We start from the raw sequence: 14,935 nt of genomic DNA, 5'->3' as shown, positions 1-14,935 counted from the left end.
CGGGAAGCGCAGTATCCCCCTAAGTCTCTCCGACTATTCTTTCCTCCCCACACTTCCCCGGGTCTAGGGCTTTACCGAGCCCCCAGTGTCTCTGGCAGGCTGAGCTGAGGCCAGCACGCTCCCCAGCGCTGGCAGAACTGGGTGGAAACTTGGAGACTAACGGAATGCAGAGCGCGCGGGAATCTGGGAAACCAGCTCCCAGCCTCGCGCTTTCCCTCATAGCCTGCTCCTGGTATCCCCAGGCCTCTCGCAGAAATGTGGGGGCCAAGCCCCTCACCTCCACTTCCACTCTATAAGGGAACGTGCGCTCTTCCCTTTCTACCACCTTTTCCAAGTTGGCTGTTCCCGGGAGTCGCCCGGGGTGGGTGGAGGCGGGCTGAGGCCTCTGCTCGTCATTCTGGAAAAAACTCTCCTCCTGGGGTGACTTACCACTTGTTTTGTTCCAAAAGCAAAATATGTTCTGTCGCAGGCAGGCCCCGCTGATTGCTGGCTGGGAATCCTACGGTCAGCTGCTGCCCCCTCTCGGCAGTCACATGAAGCGCTCCCACCCCGGAGGCGCTGGCGGGCACGGCGCCAGCGCCGAGCATTCCGCTAGGTCTGGGATCGTTCCTCTAGGCTCCTCCCGCCCTCGCTCGCTCCTGCCAGTAGGTTCAGCCTCAGGTTCAGCTTCGGCTCTCTCCTGGCAGGCAGAAACTCCGCTGAGCAGAACTTGCCGCCAGAATGCTCCTCCTGTTGCTGGGTATCATTGTCCTCCACGTCGCAGTGCTGGTGCTGCTGTTCGTCTCCACGATAGTCAGCGTGAGTGTCCCGCGGGCGGCGGGGTCGGGCGAGGCATACAGTGCTGCGGGGCCTCTGGGGTGGTAATTCCAGCTGTGCCCCTCTAGTTCGGGACTACGTGGTTATTTGCAGACATGAAGTCTCAGACATCCCCTGGGCGTTTTGCAGGTTCTGGCAAACAGCCCCTTTTCAGTTGTTTTGGGAAAGTCAGAGCAGTTTCAGGGATAGGAAGTAATCGCTGGACTAGGTTAGCTGAGCAGGCCTCTATTTAAGCCCAATAATTTCAGTGCAGATCCAGCCCCATCCCTTCATTTGATAAAGTTGTTTAGCATTTTTTTTTTCTTCACGCGAGTTTGTTGAGGAAGGAAGTGGAGTACTTGTGAAGGTTTGCTTTTTTCCCAAATGTCATAGGTCAGATAGGTGGCTTAGTTCATAAAACACCCTTTAGGACTTGAAATTGGAAAGTTAAAATTGGCTTTTTTAGAGTTCACAGTCCCAGGTCTGCTTTATGATGTAGACCTGCACCTTCTTACTAAAGTCTTCACTATATGAACAGACCATCAGGATAACTTGAGTTATAATACCATCAAACATCAAGTAGATTAGATTTTAAACTTATTTTCTTGGCTATGAAGATGAGCACAGACACAGGCAGTTAGGTGAGTGTGGCTTTAAGTTTAAATATAAGGCAAATTTCAGGCAGTTTCAAAATTTCAGTCTGTTTCAAAGTTCGAGAAATAATTCTGTCAGTGCGAGAAGTAATTACGTTCCAGATTTGTTAATTAGTTAATTATTTATAAGCATTTAACAACATTTTAACTGTGCTTGATAATCTTGTCAGATTAATAGGAATTATAAGAAAATAGGCTCAGAGAGGTGCTGGCTCGGGGAATGACACCCAGGAGATCCAGGAAGGAGAGACAGCTTGATTGCAGGTGTCCAGGTTGAGTCCATGGTTCTTTTCATAGTTCGCACCTCTGCACATAACTTATTTGTGTGTATGTGGTACTTTTCCATTTACAAAGTGCTTTTCACTTGCAAAACACTGGCCTTCCCCTCAACACCATGTCTGAGCCAGACCACCACCTCTCTCCTTTTTCCAGCATGACTGTGGCCTCTGGCTAGGCAACACTGGGCAAGGCAGGCGGACAGGTTGATGAAGTCGCTCTTTGCCTTCCTTTCATCTTCTCCCTTCCTTCACCTTCACTCCTCACTATGTCACCTGATTTAGGATGTCTGTTTTTCTAGCAATGGATCGTAGGCAATGGACATGCGACCGACCTCTGGCAGAACTGTAGCACTTCTTCTTCAGGCAACATCCGCCACTGTTTCTCATCATCAGCAAACGGTGAGACTGTTTTTATTTGCTCCAGACTTGTCCTTATGTGTCTGTAGCACATTTCTCAGGAAGCACTTATTCTTGGAACACACAAGCTTGAAAGTTGTTGCTGGGGTGGGGTAGAATGTGACAGGCGGTCATGAATTAAGATGAAATGAGAGAAACAGTAGTTTCATTAGCTAAGCTAAAACCCTGGGTATCGTTGTATGTTCTCTCTACCTAGAGAAATGCCCTTGAGCTCTTTCTTACCATCTAGTACAATGTTTCTTGTGAGTAAAGAAATGTGGACACAGATAAAGCAATAAAGATGACGTGATGGCAAAACCTTGGGTAGACCCCACTGGGACTTTAATCCAACTGATGTCTGGTTTGGTGGCTCTCTGTCTCCAGAAATGTCCTGCTTCTTCCTATTGTAGTGATACTGAGGCTGTCTCAAGGATAGTTGGGACAGCTTGTGGTCCCCTCGTTATAAGACTGCCTTTTCAGGTCTTGGGACTCAGTAATGCCACTTAGCATCAAAACCTTTGAGTGTTTCTTTGTGTAAGATGGGGACTCAAAACTATTTGCAAAACCCTCAGATGAGCCTGGGAGAGTCCTTCATCCAGAAGATTGTGTTTCTCCTATGTTCTCAGCATCTTTGCTTGTAAGATATTGGAAACCAGGCTTGGATTCAAGTTAAGGGAATAACTGGCAGTGGAAGCACCCACTAGAAATAGCTACAGATTTCAGAGGGGGAAAAAAAATAAATAAAAGAAGTGCTCTGCAGGAGGCCTTGTGCCTGGATGTGGAGAGGCAGAGGTAAATAGGATGCATTCTTTTTGGTGGCTGGGTGGTGAGACCCTGGAAGGGGGCCACACTGCTTGGTATGGACACAATGAGCCTGGCTTGGCATAGTTCCATATCCCTAAGGATATGTCCTCAGCCTGGAGAGGGAAATAGGTATAGGGATGACAGTGCTTAGCTGACATCCTAGGTTTAAAAGACCAATAAAGTACAGCTTTCATTGTGGCTTCAGCTACTCATAAATCCAATCTTTTGTTGAAGATGCAACACCTAATGAGAAAAACCAATTTAGATCCAGGTCAGCAAAGCAGGCAGTGAAGAGGCCTATAAACTGGCTTTGCACATCCAGTTTCTTTGCTGGGCTTTGCTTCCTATGAGCTTCACAACCGACAGCGCCCAAGCTGTCACTGAAGCATTACAAACTAAACACCTTGAACCTCAGTGTAGAGGTTCAGCTAGAATAGTAGTTTATATATGGAGGATAGGTAAAGAGTAGCAAACCCTGCTTTATGTTTTCACTTTCTTGTGGGGAAGAAAAGCAAGGACCCAGTCTTCACTGAAGTGAGCAGTCCTTAATCTTTTGTTTGAGTGTATGAAGAATATTGAATTAAAACCATCCTAGAAGTTGCATGGTGAGTTAGCAACTAAGTAAATGAAATATTCATGAGCGCCTGAGAATGTGAGAGAGCACTGCTTGCCCCCAAAGCCACAACATCCAGTGTCTCCTCCTTCAGGGTCTACTTTCTTACTAGGGGCACATTAATCAGGGCCCTGAAAACTCAGGATGGGTGTCTCCTCACTTGCCACTAATGCCTACCTGATGGTCACAAATGGTGACTCAACCTGGAAGGTTGGCTTTCCCACAGTGTCCACAGGCACAGTTCCCAAGTGGCATCTGGCCATGCGGGGTTGGCATGGAATTTTGGACTGTTAGGCCCGGAAGGGGACAGTTTTGGCAGGCATGTTGAAATCCAGCTGGGTTTCAACAGAAACGAGGTGGTAGAGAAGCAGCTATCTAAATTATGCTGAAACCATCTGCAGAAAGGAGAGTAATATTTGCCTCATGGCCTGTTATTGACCTGCATTCTGCATCTTCCACGGTTGCATATAGCCATTATTCCACACTAGAAGCAGATCTTAAAGAGGCAATAGTGTTATTTCAATGAAGCAACTTTTTATCTCTCAATTGGCTCTTTATGTGCCAACCTCATCTTCTAAGGTCTATTTATGATGACTTTTTTTTTTTTTTAAATTCTGATTGCTTTCGGTGGCATTACCAGAGCATGTGTTCTCCTCATCTGCCTTCTTGGCTCTTACAACAAGGAAGGACATTTTGAGGAAATCTGGACATGCCCTTAAACAAGTTGGGATAATTTTGATTTGGGCCTATATACTAAGTTAGAAGTTCCCATTTCAGCTTTGCCAATGTTGTTATCTTTGCTGATATCTTCCTGATGGGTCCACGTGTATTACAAAATTCTGATGCGGGTGAATCTTCTAGGCCTTTGTCACCTTTTCTGTTAGGTTTAACAATTTCTGTGGCAGACAATAGGTGAAAAATACATAATTTTAAAAATTAAACTGCCTTCACAAATGAACTATATCAGTTGCAAACCATTTACTTTGGTCTGAATTTGCTCTTAGAATGTTTGAAACATAGTTTTTATTTGAGTAATCAAAAGTAATTTGTTAATGATACCGATTTATGTAGAATATGTTACAGGTGTATTATGTGAAGATATATTTGTTTACTTGACTTTGTTATTTTTTCCGAAGGGGCTCATTTTTGTATGTGTGGGGCCATGGCACTACATCTCCACAGGGCTTACCAATCTCTTTGTTTTTTATATGGTGCCCCTTGCCAGGTTAATCATATGGCAAACATTTATGTTTTATAGTTTGAAAGTGGCATATCAGATCTTTTCCCCAAGCAGCTTCTTGATGTGAGAAGTAGTTTTAGATTTCATACAAACTGCCCTCAACTCTGCCTGCTTTCTCCTTTTCAGAATTTATTTATATTCTTTCTGACTCCATCCTGATCCTGGCTGAAGGTGGAGATGAATGAGGCTTACTAGAGGCATATTAATCATGAATGCCTCTTGGGCCCAGGAAATACAAGGATCTGGAAAATATGGACCTCACCCTTGATGGTCCTGAGCCTCTATGAGGATTCAGGAGATAAGCATAAAGCGATGAATCACTGTGAAGGCAGCTTAGGCCAGAAGCCCAAGGAGTGGGGGCAGGCTGGCAGTGCCAGAGTTCAGGGGAGGAAGTGGAAGGGAAGTCTCCTGTGGGAGGTGGAATTTGATCCATCCTCCAAAGGATAGGCAGGATTTAAATAAATATAGGCAAGGAGGAGGATATTTCTTATCAAGGCGATGACATAATCAAAAGCAAGAGGAAAGCAACACAGGGGATATGGTAGACCAGTCAGCTAGTGTTCCTGTTAGGTTTAGGATTCACTCTATACAACAGAACATCTTCAAACGACGGTGGCTTAAATAAGATAGTTTATTTCTCTCTCTTTTAAAAGAAGTCTGGAAGTAGGCAATCCCAAGAGTAGGCAGTTCCATGAAATTGTCAGGTACTTTCTAGCTTATTTCTTTGCCATCTCTTGGGTTTGACCCTCATACTCGTGGACCTAAGGGCTACTAGAGCTCTAGCCATTTTATCCATGCTTCAAGCAATAGGGTGGAGAAAGGAGGTGGAGAAGAATGCATCATCTCCTTTCCTTTTAATGAAATGTTCCCAGATAGATAATACACTTGTTTCTGTCTTTTATTGGAACTTAGTTACACAGCCACACCTAGTTACAAGGGAGGCTGAGAATGTAGCCATTTGGCCTGGTGAGATGCGTGGCTTCTCAATTCATAGAAATTTAATAGCCAGTACCTACTAGTAAGCCTGGCTTGAAACACTTCTCTCCAAGGCTTTGACTCCTCTTTTCATATCTAATCATGTTCTTTTACAGTAGCTGGGTCCTGTGAAATTTCAAAGCAGATTTGGGATTCTTCAAATATTCCATTTCTACTGTATCTGGGGTCTGTCAGTGGCAACACCATGCTCACAGTGACCCATATCAGAAACTGTAGAATCCTTAGACTTCTCTTTCTCTCCCATCTTCTTAGTCATTAATGTAGTCTTATTGTTTCATGATATCTCCTGAATCTTTGTTTTCTTCCAGTCTAGACCTCTCTTCTGAACTCCAGACCCATGTATCCAGCTACCTACTAGACAATTACACTAGGATACCTCAGAGGCACCTCCATGCCAGTCAGTATTCATCATCCACCATATTTACCCTTCAACAGTTTCTAGTATTTTAGTGAATGCTGCTTTACCATCCAGCGAGCTAAACATCAGTCTGCCTTGGTGTATCTCTTTCTCGCTCCCTTCTCAGAGTCATCATAGGTCCCACAGGCCATTCATCATTGCCATGGTCCTTACCATGCCTCCTCACTTGTCAGAGCCATTGCAGCAGCCTCTGAACTCCTAACCTTTTTTGCTCCTTTGTAATTCATTTTTCATATTGAGTCCAGGATGATATTTAAAAAAAATCTAAACCTAATCATATTACCCACAGTTTAAAACTTTTCAGAGACCCATCTTTGGTCTTAATCTTCAGATGGAATCTTGACTAAGGCCCATGGAGATCTACCCGAGTGATGTGTTCCTGTTTCCCAGTAAATCTCCTCCCTTTCACCTTTGAATTTCGCTTTCTCTTAGTTCCTCAAACAGGAACTTCCTGCCTTAGGATTCTCTCCCTCCCTTCTTTTCTCCCGTCCACTCTTCTTTCATTCTGAACTATTCGTTGAACACCTACCACTTACCAGATACCATTGTAGGTACTGAGAATACAAGAGTAAGAGCTTATATTTTCCTGGGCAAAATAGTCAATAATTAACATGGATAATTTGGGACATGGTAGAAACTACAAAGAGAATAAAATAGGGTAATGTGCTAAAGAGGGATTTGGGTGGGGAGGGGAGGACTCTTGAAGGAGCAACCCCTTGAGGATGACCAAGAATTGGCCATATGAACATCTTAGAGGTTCCAGTGATCAATTTTTCCAGGGAGGGAGGTAGCCTGGCAGAGCTAGAGTAGTGGGAACAGAGAGCAAGGGGTAGTGTAGCAGGCCAGCCCATCTGTCCTTCTAGACCGAGTAAGAAATTTGGTGCATATGGATGCATGTCTAGTTTCTATGATTTTATTTAGACCACTCTTATATGTGTTTTTTAACTGTCTGTTTTATTTCAAGTTCAAACAACAGTCTAGAGCGTTTATAAAGCAGAATATATCAGAAATCTTACAAAGTAGAAATGCAGCAATATATTTCCAGTGATTATCCTGGGTCATGGGATTCTTGTCACTACCAGTATTTTCTTTTCCTTTGCTGCCTACTCATTTTTCTCATTGATCTTTTTATTTCAATCAGAAAGTAGCTATAAATGATACTTTACATTAGGAAATTAGTATTAAATAGCGAATATGTGCTCTCTGCTTTGATTAAGAAAGTGGAATGTCAGGACACGGCAGGTAGGGCCTGTGTGGGTAGTCTTCATCCTCCTAGAAACAGATGAGACCAGTTCCTGGAGCCTTGGTTTTCAAACTAATAAGATCTGAGCATCTCTGGCAGGGTTCTGGGGGTGGGGCGCACCCAGTCTCTTCTCCAACATCTCCCTAGGGTCTTCACACCAGGGCGAGTTTAAAATTTACTGAGGTTAACAAAACATTTGCCTTGTATTGAGTGAACTAATGCTTTTTGTTTTGAATTCTCAAAATTATCCATATTTTAAGTCCAAGAATGCACAAGTATTCTCCCACTTTTTATTTTATCTGTGTGGGCCTGGTGTGTAGCAGAATGGGTCAGAGGACTAGAGTTCAGCTTCCAGCTACTTGGAAGAGCCTGAAGACGGAAAGGCACAGCCCTGGCCTCGCCCTGCCCCTTGGCCTGGTCTTCAACAGCTTCAGAGAATCAAACAGAGGCAAGACCCAGGCAGAGAATGTCTTCAGAAAAACTCGTCTCCCATTTCCTGTCCCAACTTAGAAAGCCCTCTCTTGGCTCAGAAGAGAGTTGATAAACTTTTTCATATTGAAATGTTAGGCATATAAAATATATACATTTTTGAAGCAATTTCATTTTTAAAGAGGAGGCCCATGCTCAACACGAAAGCATGAAGGAAAATATCGGACCTTCCTCCAGTCTATTCCATCCTTTGCCACCTCTTGTGTATAAAGACAGCTGCACACATGCCTCCTCCTCCATTTCCCAGTGATGCCAGGCAGGACTTCTCTGCTACAGGGTGTGGATTGGAGTCAAGATCAGAAGCTAAGAAAATGAACACTCTCTGCCTTTCCTTTCTATTCTAAGCAACAGTGACAAACTCATGGCAATCAACAGGTAGTGGGCAATATTAGACCAATGCTTTGGACTGAAAATTAAAAAAAAAAAATTTTTGCCAGTCTCAAGAGCCTCCAACTGTAGTGTGTGCTGGTCTCCTGTTGTCTGTGCCTCCTATGAGTCCAGATTTATCTTGTTTATCCCTTTAGAGGTGTTGTCATTTTGTCAAGGTCTTAGACTATTTCTTGTTTGTGGCTCAGCTTTTGGTTAGATTTTAGTAAGCACAGGAGGCCCTCTGCATTTGTGGGTTCATGTTTTGCAATTTAAAATCTTTGTGGCTCCCTGGGCTAACCCACAATCTGTGCCCAAGTAATGGCTCTTGATTTTACAGGCCCTTGTGGGATGCTGAGGCCCTGGCAGGTGAAGGAAGTCCAGGGCGTGGGATGTGGTGTCATAATGTTGATGTTTCAACTCTTCAAGTTTCTCATCAAAGGCCAACAGTCAGGAGCTAATTTGGAATGATCGTTCAGACCTGTGTCTGAACTATCTGGCCCTTGAAGCTCACAGTCTTCGCTTTTTGAAAAATTGAAATTGCATCCCCAGAATTTCACCAGCGTCAAGAAAGCATTCCTTGTATTTCAAGAGCAGGGATTAGCCATGATGCAGCCTGAGATTGTAGGTGATTTTAGTGAGAGAAGAATGCCTAGCAAGAAGCCTTCTGAGTATGCAGTCATCGACACACACCTAGACTCCCAACATTGGCAGGGACCTGGTAGGTCATCAGGTCCATCCCACCACTCCATCCCACCTAGCTGCCAAACCTGCAATATGCCCACCATGTGTTCATCCTACCAGTGATGAGGAACTTGCTACCTTTCAAGAGTGCCCTTTTCATTCAAGGAGCTAACAGTGTGATCCATTCATTTATTCTTCGAGTATACTGAATACATCTTGTGTACTAGGCGTTGTTCCAGAAACTGGGCACACAGACCTGAAAGACCCTGTTCTTATGTAGCTCACAGTTACTTGAGGGAGATAGAGACTATATAAGAAATAAGTAATTGTGAATGGTGGAAAGGGCTCTGCAAGAGACAAATACGGTGATGAAGTAGGAAGTCACCCCTGGGAAGGAAGCAGATTGTCATGAAAGGCCTCTTTCTTTCATAGTCATGTGGATTGAGACTTAAAATATGGGGAGGGACCAGTCATGTGAAGAACCACGGGAAACAATTTTCAGGAGGTGATGAAAAGGGCCAAGGCCCTGAGGCAGGAAAGTCTTGAAGTGTCTACTAGGGACAGGGGCTGGGGTGGCTGAGTGTGCTAGCTGGTGGAAGGGATGTGAGGTGCAGAAGGAGAGGGAGATGAGGGCTGAATTGTTAGAGACTCACAGGCCATGGTACTGAGAAGCACAATTGGGACACCATTGGAGGATCTTAAGCAGAAGGGTGGTGGGATTTGATTTGTGTTTTGAAAGCTCATTCTGGCTGTGATGTTGAGAGTGTAGAATGTAAGCAGAACATTTGGATTTCAATATCTGTAGCTCAGGGCAGAAGTCTGGGCTAGAAATTCAAATATGGGAGCTGTTAGTCTATACAGGGAGTATTTAATAGTATGGTACTGAATAAAATTGCTAGGGGAGTAGAGAGGAAGAAGCGGAAAGAATAGAACAGGGTCCAGAGCTAAGTCTTACATTATTCCAGGGGTTTATAGGGATATAGGAAAGGGTTAGCAGATGAGATTGGGAAGGAGTGAACAGTGATGTGGAAGGAATGCCATGATATGTCATCTTGTCATTAAGAAATTATTTTAAACCCAAGTCTATCCCCTCTTTAGTTTGGTCATTTCTGGTTGTCTTTTTTCATGTCTGGTATTACTCTATTGCATGGCTCATTCTCAAGGAGTTTAAATCTCTTTAGTGTCCCTGGACTGACTCTTAAAATATTTGGAGACTAAAGTTTTATCTTCTTGGAGTCTTTCTTTCTCAAGATGATGCCTTCTTTATTTCAGTGACTTCTCCGATCCTGGCGAGATTCCTCTGAAGTTCCATCTGTGTAAAGGATAGTGGTCATGAGCCTTTTTTTGCCCCTCTGAAGCTGGGTCGGTGGTTGGCTTGGGAGGTTGATATGCATGGGGGAATCTCTTTTTATCCTACTATACCATCCTCCATCTCTATCTTTTGTGGATTCTAAACGTAAAGAAAGGCAGTAGGATCATTTAATTCATTAGTTTTCAAACATATTGTTGAACTTCTCAGTAACCCCACTGTGTTGTAGTGGAACACCCAGTAGACTGGGCATCAAGAATCCTTGCTTTTCTGTGCTAGGTCTGCCTCTAACAAAATGGGAAGCTGAGGCAGGGGCCCTGGGTGAGTGTGGAGGTAGGACCTGGAGTCCGTGCCCATATCACATGAGTCCCTGGGGCCTTTTCACATTCAGGCTGTAATTGTGATGGAGGCATTCTGAGTGGAGGCAGCCTTTGAGCTGAGCCTTGGAAATCATGTAGAACTTCAGTAGGTTTGGGGAGGAGAGAAGGGTGTGCTTGGGGAAGGACATGTCGGTGGTTAACTTTGACTGGTGGATGTATTGATTCTAGCTCTTAATTTGCATGATGCTTGGGCTTTTTTAATACTTTAGAAATAAAAAGAAGGGGAGGATTCTGATTATTTTTATATGGAGAATGCCTTTTAAGCCCAAAGATCTTGAAAACAACTCAGTCATCCCCTCATTCCCTGCACATTCTCCATTAGTACAGCTCATGATCAGGCAACTAAAAGTGCCTTTTTCCTCATCACTGTCGTTTTCTGTGGCCAAACCCAGCATTTCTAAGTGAGCTATTCTTTTAAAAAAAAGGTTCTCTGATAAATCAATTTGAAAAACACTAAAATTTAGAAGTTAAATAGGCTTTTTCCTTTAATGGCAAGACTATTTCATTGTTCATTGTAATATCTAAGGAAGGAGGTAATATACTTGAAACCCACTTCCTCTATTTTTTTTTTTTTTTAATCTATTGGTGGGGTAAATCTTCCAATAACAATTCTTTGGGAAACACTGCCTAATCTGATCCTCCTGTTACTAGAGTTTTCCAGCCAGGGAATAAAAGAAACCTCAAATAGCTTAATTGTCAGGTAACTTCAGGTACCTCAGTGACTGTATTACATTCCCTTTTCAAGTCCAAGGACTTGTTAGCAGGACAAGACAATTGGTGTCAAACCACAGATATAAGTTAGACTCTTTAAAACTTGTTCCTGTGCTTATCAGGAAGCCTCTTAACTTGAAGTGCAGTTAATTGAATGATTGTATCAGGTTTAGCCGAAACACCTTGATGTAAAGGTTCTTTCTAATTACTGAGCAGTTTGTGTTCACTAGTCACCAGCCATAAGTTTTGTCCTCGTTAAAATCCCCACCATGATGTGTCGACAGAGCCTCCCATGTGGCTTTCTTATGGTTGTGAGTTCCAGGCCCATGTCTGTAGGCTGAAAGCCAACATGTAGCTTTCCCCTGTGACTTGCATTCTTCGTGAGCCTCAGCAAAGCTGGCCTGAGACCTGAGCCCTATTTCAAAGTTAGCAGCTGGTCTGGATGGGGAAGAAGTTGAGGTCCTGGAGGAGGACCATGCTGGGCTCTGTACAGACTCCAGCTGGTGGGTGAAATGTAGTGCAAAGGTTACATTGTTTAGGATGAAGGCCTCTTGGCAAGTCAGCTATTTCTGGAATGGCATTGAGAAGTAGGAAAATGGGGATTTGTGTGATGGCAGTGAGTTGGGAGGTGTGAGGGCGGGGACTCAGGCCTTGTTGGTCATGTGCTTTTGAGAACACCCTAGCATTATGCAAATGTGCAGTGCTATCTCTTGTGGTTGAGTTCACCCCCTCTGATGGCCTCTTTCCTTGTGGCTTGTTTCTCTCATGGCTCTCTAATTTATGTGCTGACTCTTCTGCAACCACCCTTTCTTTCACTTTTAGGAAAACCTGTTCTCTCGATTAAATCAGAAAGCTTTCATGAATTGTCCAGAGTGGGACTTGAGGAGGATCAGGGGACAAGAAAGGCGGGCAACTCTATGTTGGCGATGAAAGATACAGAAGGACCCAAATGAACTTGTACATTTAAAAGTGCTTCATCCTTTCTGGGCCCTTACCTTACTAGATTGTAGGCCCCAGGCTAAGAATACAGCTGAGGGGGTGGATGTATTTCCCTCACTGCTTAGCTGCCAAGCAGGAGGCATCTGATCTTGAAGCAAGCTTTGATCATTGTGCAACTCTAGCTTTCCCGATTTGCTGGGGAGCTGGGTCTGCCTGCAGCCAAGGCCATGTCTAAAAGCTGTCTGCAGGCCTTTTACCTGACACTGCCATTAAAACAGTAGGTCTGCAAAGAATTTTAGAGTTTTTAGTTTCTGGGCTCAGCACCAGGGTTGGAAATTAAAATGCTGCCACTGGGAATTCCGCAAATGTTTACCAGGCACCCACTTTGGCCTAGGCCCTGAGAGAGGCCTGCAGAATAACAGTGGATGCTCGTCATGGGCTCTGCTAATAATTGTGAACTTGCAGTTAGAGAGAAAGTATATCACTGCCCTGGGGCTTAGGCTGAAGTTCAGATTTGCCACTTGGAACATTGGCCTCACTTTAGGTTCTGTTCTCTCTGTATAAAACAGGTTTGTAATTGACAGCTTTTTTTCATTACATCTAACTCTAATAATTATTTCCTGTACATTTGATTTATTTGGCTATAGCAGAAGTTGGCAAACTATAGGCTACAGGCCAAATCTGACCCACACCCTGATTTTGTAAATAAGGTTTTATTGGATGAATGGGCCACACCCATTTGTTTACATATTGCTGAAGGCTATTTGGTGCTAAAATAGCAAAGTTGAGTAGCTGCCAGGAGGCCATGTGACCTGCCAAGACTAAAATATTTACAGTCTGACTCTTCATGGATAATGTGCCTACACTGGTGCTGAAGATTAGATATGAATTGATATAAAGTTGTATCAAAATACTTTTTGGAGTTCTGGTTGGTGCCCTAATAGTATGGCTTATGTAAACACTGTATGTCCCAGATGGAGATGCCCCATATGCTGGAATAGTCTATAAATGCTATTTAACCTGATTCTCAACACCAGCCATTTAAATGAGATTATTTATACCATCCTTTAACAATGCTTTTATATCAACTCTTTTGTTTGATCATGACAATAACCCTATGACATAGTAAATCGTCTTAGAGAAGAGGAATTCAAGGCCAAAAAAAATGTTAAGTGGCAAGTTAAGCAGAACTAAGTGACAGAGCCGTCCCTGGGCTTTTCTAACCAGAGCACACATCTGCCAGAGTGGAATCAGTCTTCAAATATCCTCACATGGGTATCCAAATACCTGCCATGCCCCAAGAGTGTGATATCTGCTCTCCATTACTGCCTGCCATTGGTCTCGTCCAGTTCCGATAAATGATTCTGGCTCTGGAGCAATGCCTTCTAAACTTCAGAATCTGCTCAGGGCACCATGAGTTTCCCTTGGAACAATGCCTCAGGACTTTAGGATCTTCAGCCAGCCTTTTTGGGCCGGAATGGCGGCTGCTTCCTCCTGGCTTGCTCAGTTTTTTCCTCTGTACCCATATGAAGCAGCTGAGGAAAGGAAAAGTGCTTTTACTCTTTGCATGTGGAAGCCTAGTCCTGCCCAGGACCCCAGCAGCTCTTTGAATTTGGGAATCCTAATTTATTATGGACTGCCATGTCTTCATTACTTTGTAATCTTTTAAATTGGTTTTAATTATTTCACATATTACATGAAAATATTCTCCTTATTAAAAATAAATCAAATGATATAGATCAAGTGAAAATTCAACCTTCATGACCAAAATCTCCTTCATTTCAGCTCCAAGTTCTTGGGGTAACACTGATATTAGTTTAGCACATCAGTGGCTCTTTTTCAATGAACACAATCATGCATGTACATGTATATATACACATATCTAATTTTTTTGGTGGGTATTTATATAATGACATCATGTTGTGTGTACACCTTACTTTTCTCGTTGTCTTGGGGATCTTTCAAAGATTATTCATTTTCTAACTCATGATTTTTTAACCTTTTAAAAATATTCCATTGAAGTGTTATACCCTTATTTTCACTCATAGGAATGATGTTACAAACTACATACTTATTCATTTCTCTTTGAGTTTATGTGTAAGTGTTTATCCAGAATATCATGATTAAATTGTAGAGTCATGTTATAGGCATTTAAAAACGTAAATATGTGCTGCCAAATTGCTGGTCACAAAAGGATTATTTTAGTGTCATTCCTATGAGCAGTATATAGAGGTATCTATCACACATGTACTCTGTTGATATCTCCTATTTTTGATTTTTGCCAATTTGATAAACATTGATATCACTTTCCTTATGGATTTTACTCGCATTTTTCTGGTTCTAGTGAGGATGAGTACCTTTAAATATGTTTATTGGCTATTCATATTTCTCCTTTGTGAATCATGTGTCTATATGGCTTTTTAATTATATACCTAGATCTTTGATGCATCTGGAATTGAATTTTGTGCATGATATGAGCTAGAGAACTAATTTTATTTTTGACAAATAGATAGCCAACAGTTTAGTATACAGTAAACATAATATATAAACCAGTAGGGAAAAAATACAACAGATAAGTTGTATCTGTTGTATTTTTTCCCTACTGGTTTATATATTATGTT

The 14,935-nt window shown here is 42.8% G+C and overlaps 1 protein-coding gene across 2 annotated transcripts in view; it reads left to right on the top strand.

Moving 5' to 3' along the window:
* PMP22 (peripheral myelin protein 22) overlaps positions 1-14,935 on the top strand; it is a 29,274-nt gene that overhangs the window by 1,129 nt on the left and 13,210 nt on the right. For both annotated transcript variants that reach the window (XM_039847401.1, XM_039847402.1), the window contains exons 2-3: positions 687-798; positions 2,026-2,125. In XM_039847401.1, the coding sequence (XP_039703335.1) occupies positions 721-798; positions 2,026-2,125 (178 nt within the window). In that variant the 5' untranslated portion in view covers positions 687-720. The remainder of the gene's footprint in view (positions 1-686; positions 799-2,025; positions 2,126-14,935) is intronic.

Source organism: Pteropus medius, unplaced genomic scaffold, assembly GCF_902729225.1.
Source record: "Pteropus medius unplaced genomic scaffold, Ma_sr-lr_union100, whole genome shotgun sequence".
NCBI lineage: Eukaryota > Metazoa > Chordata > Mammalia > Chiroptera > Pteropodidae > Pteropus > Pteropus medius.
This window is presented reverse-complemented; position numbering and strand designations above follow the sequence as displayed.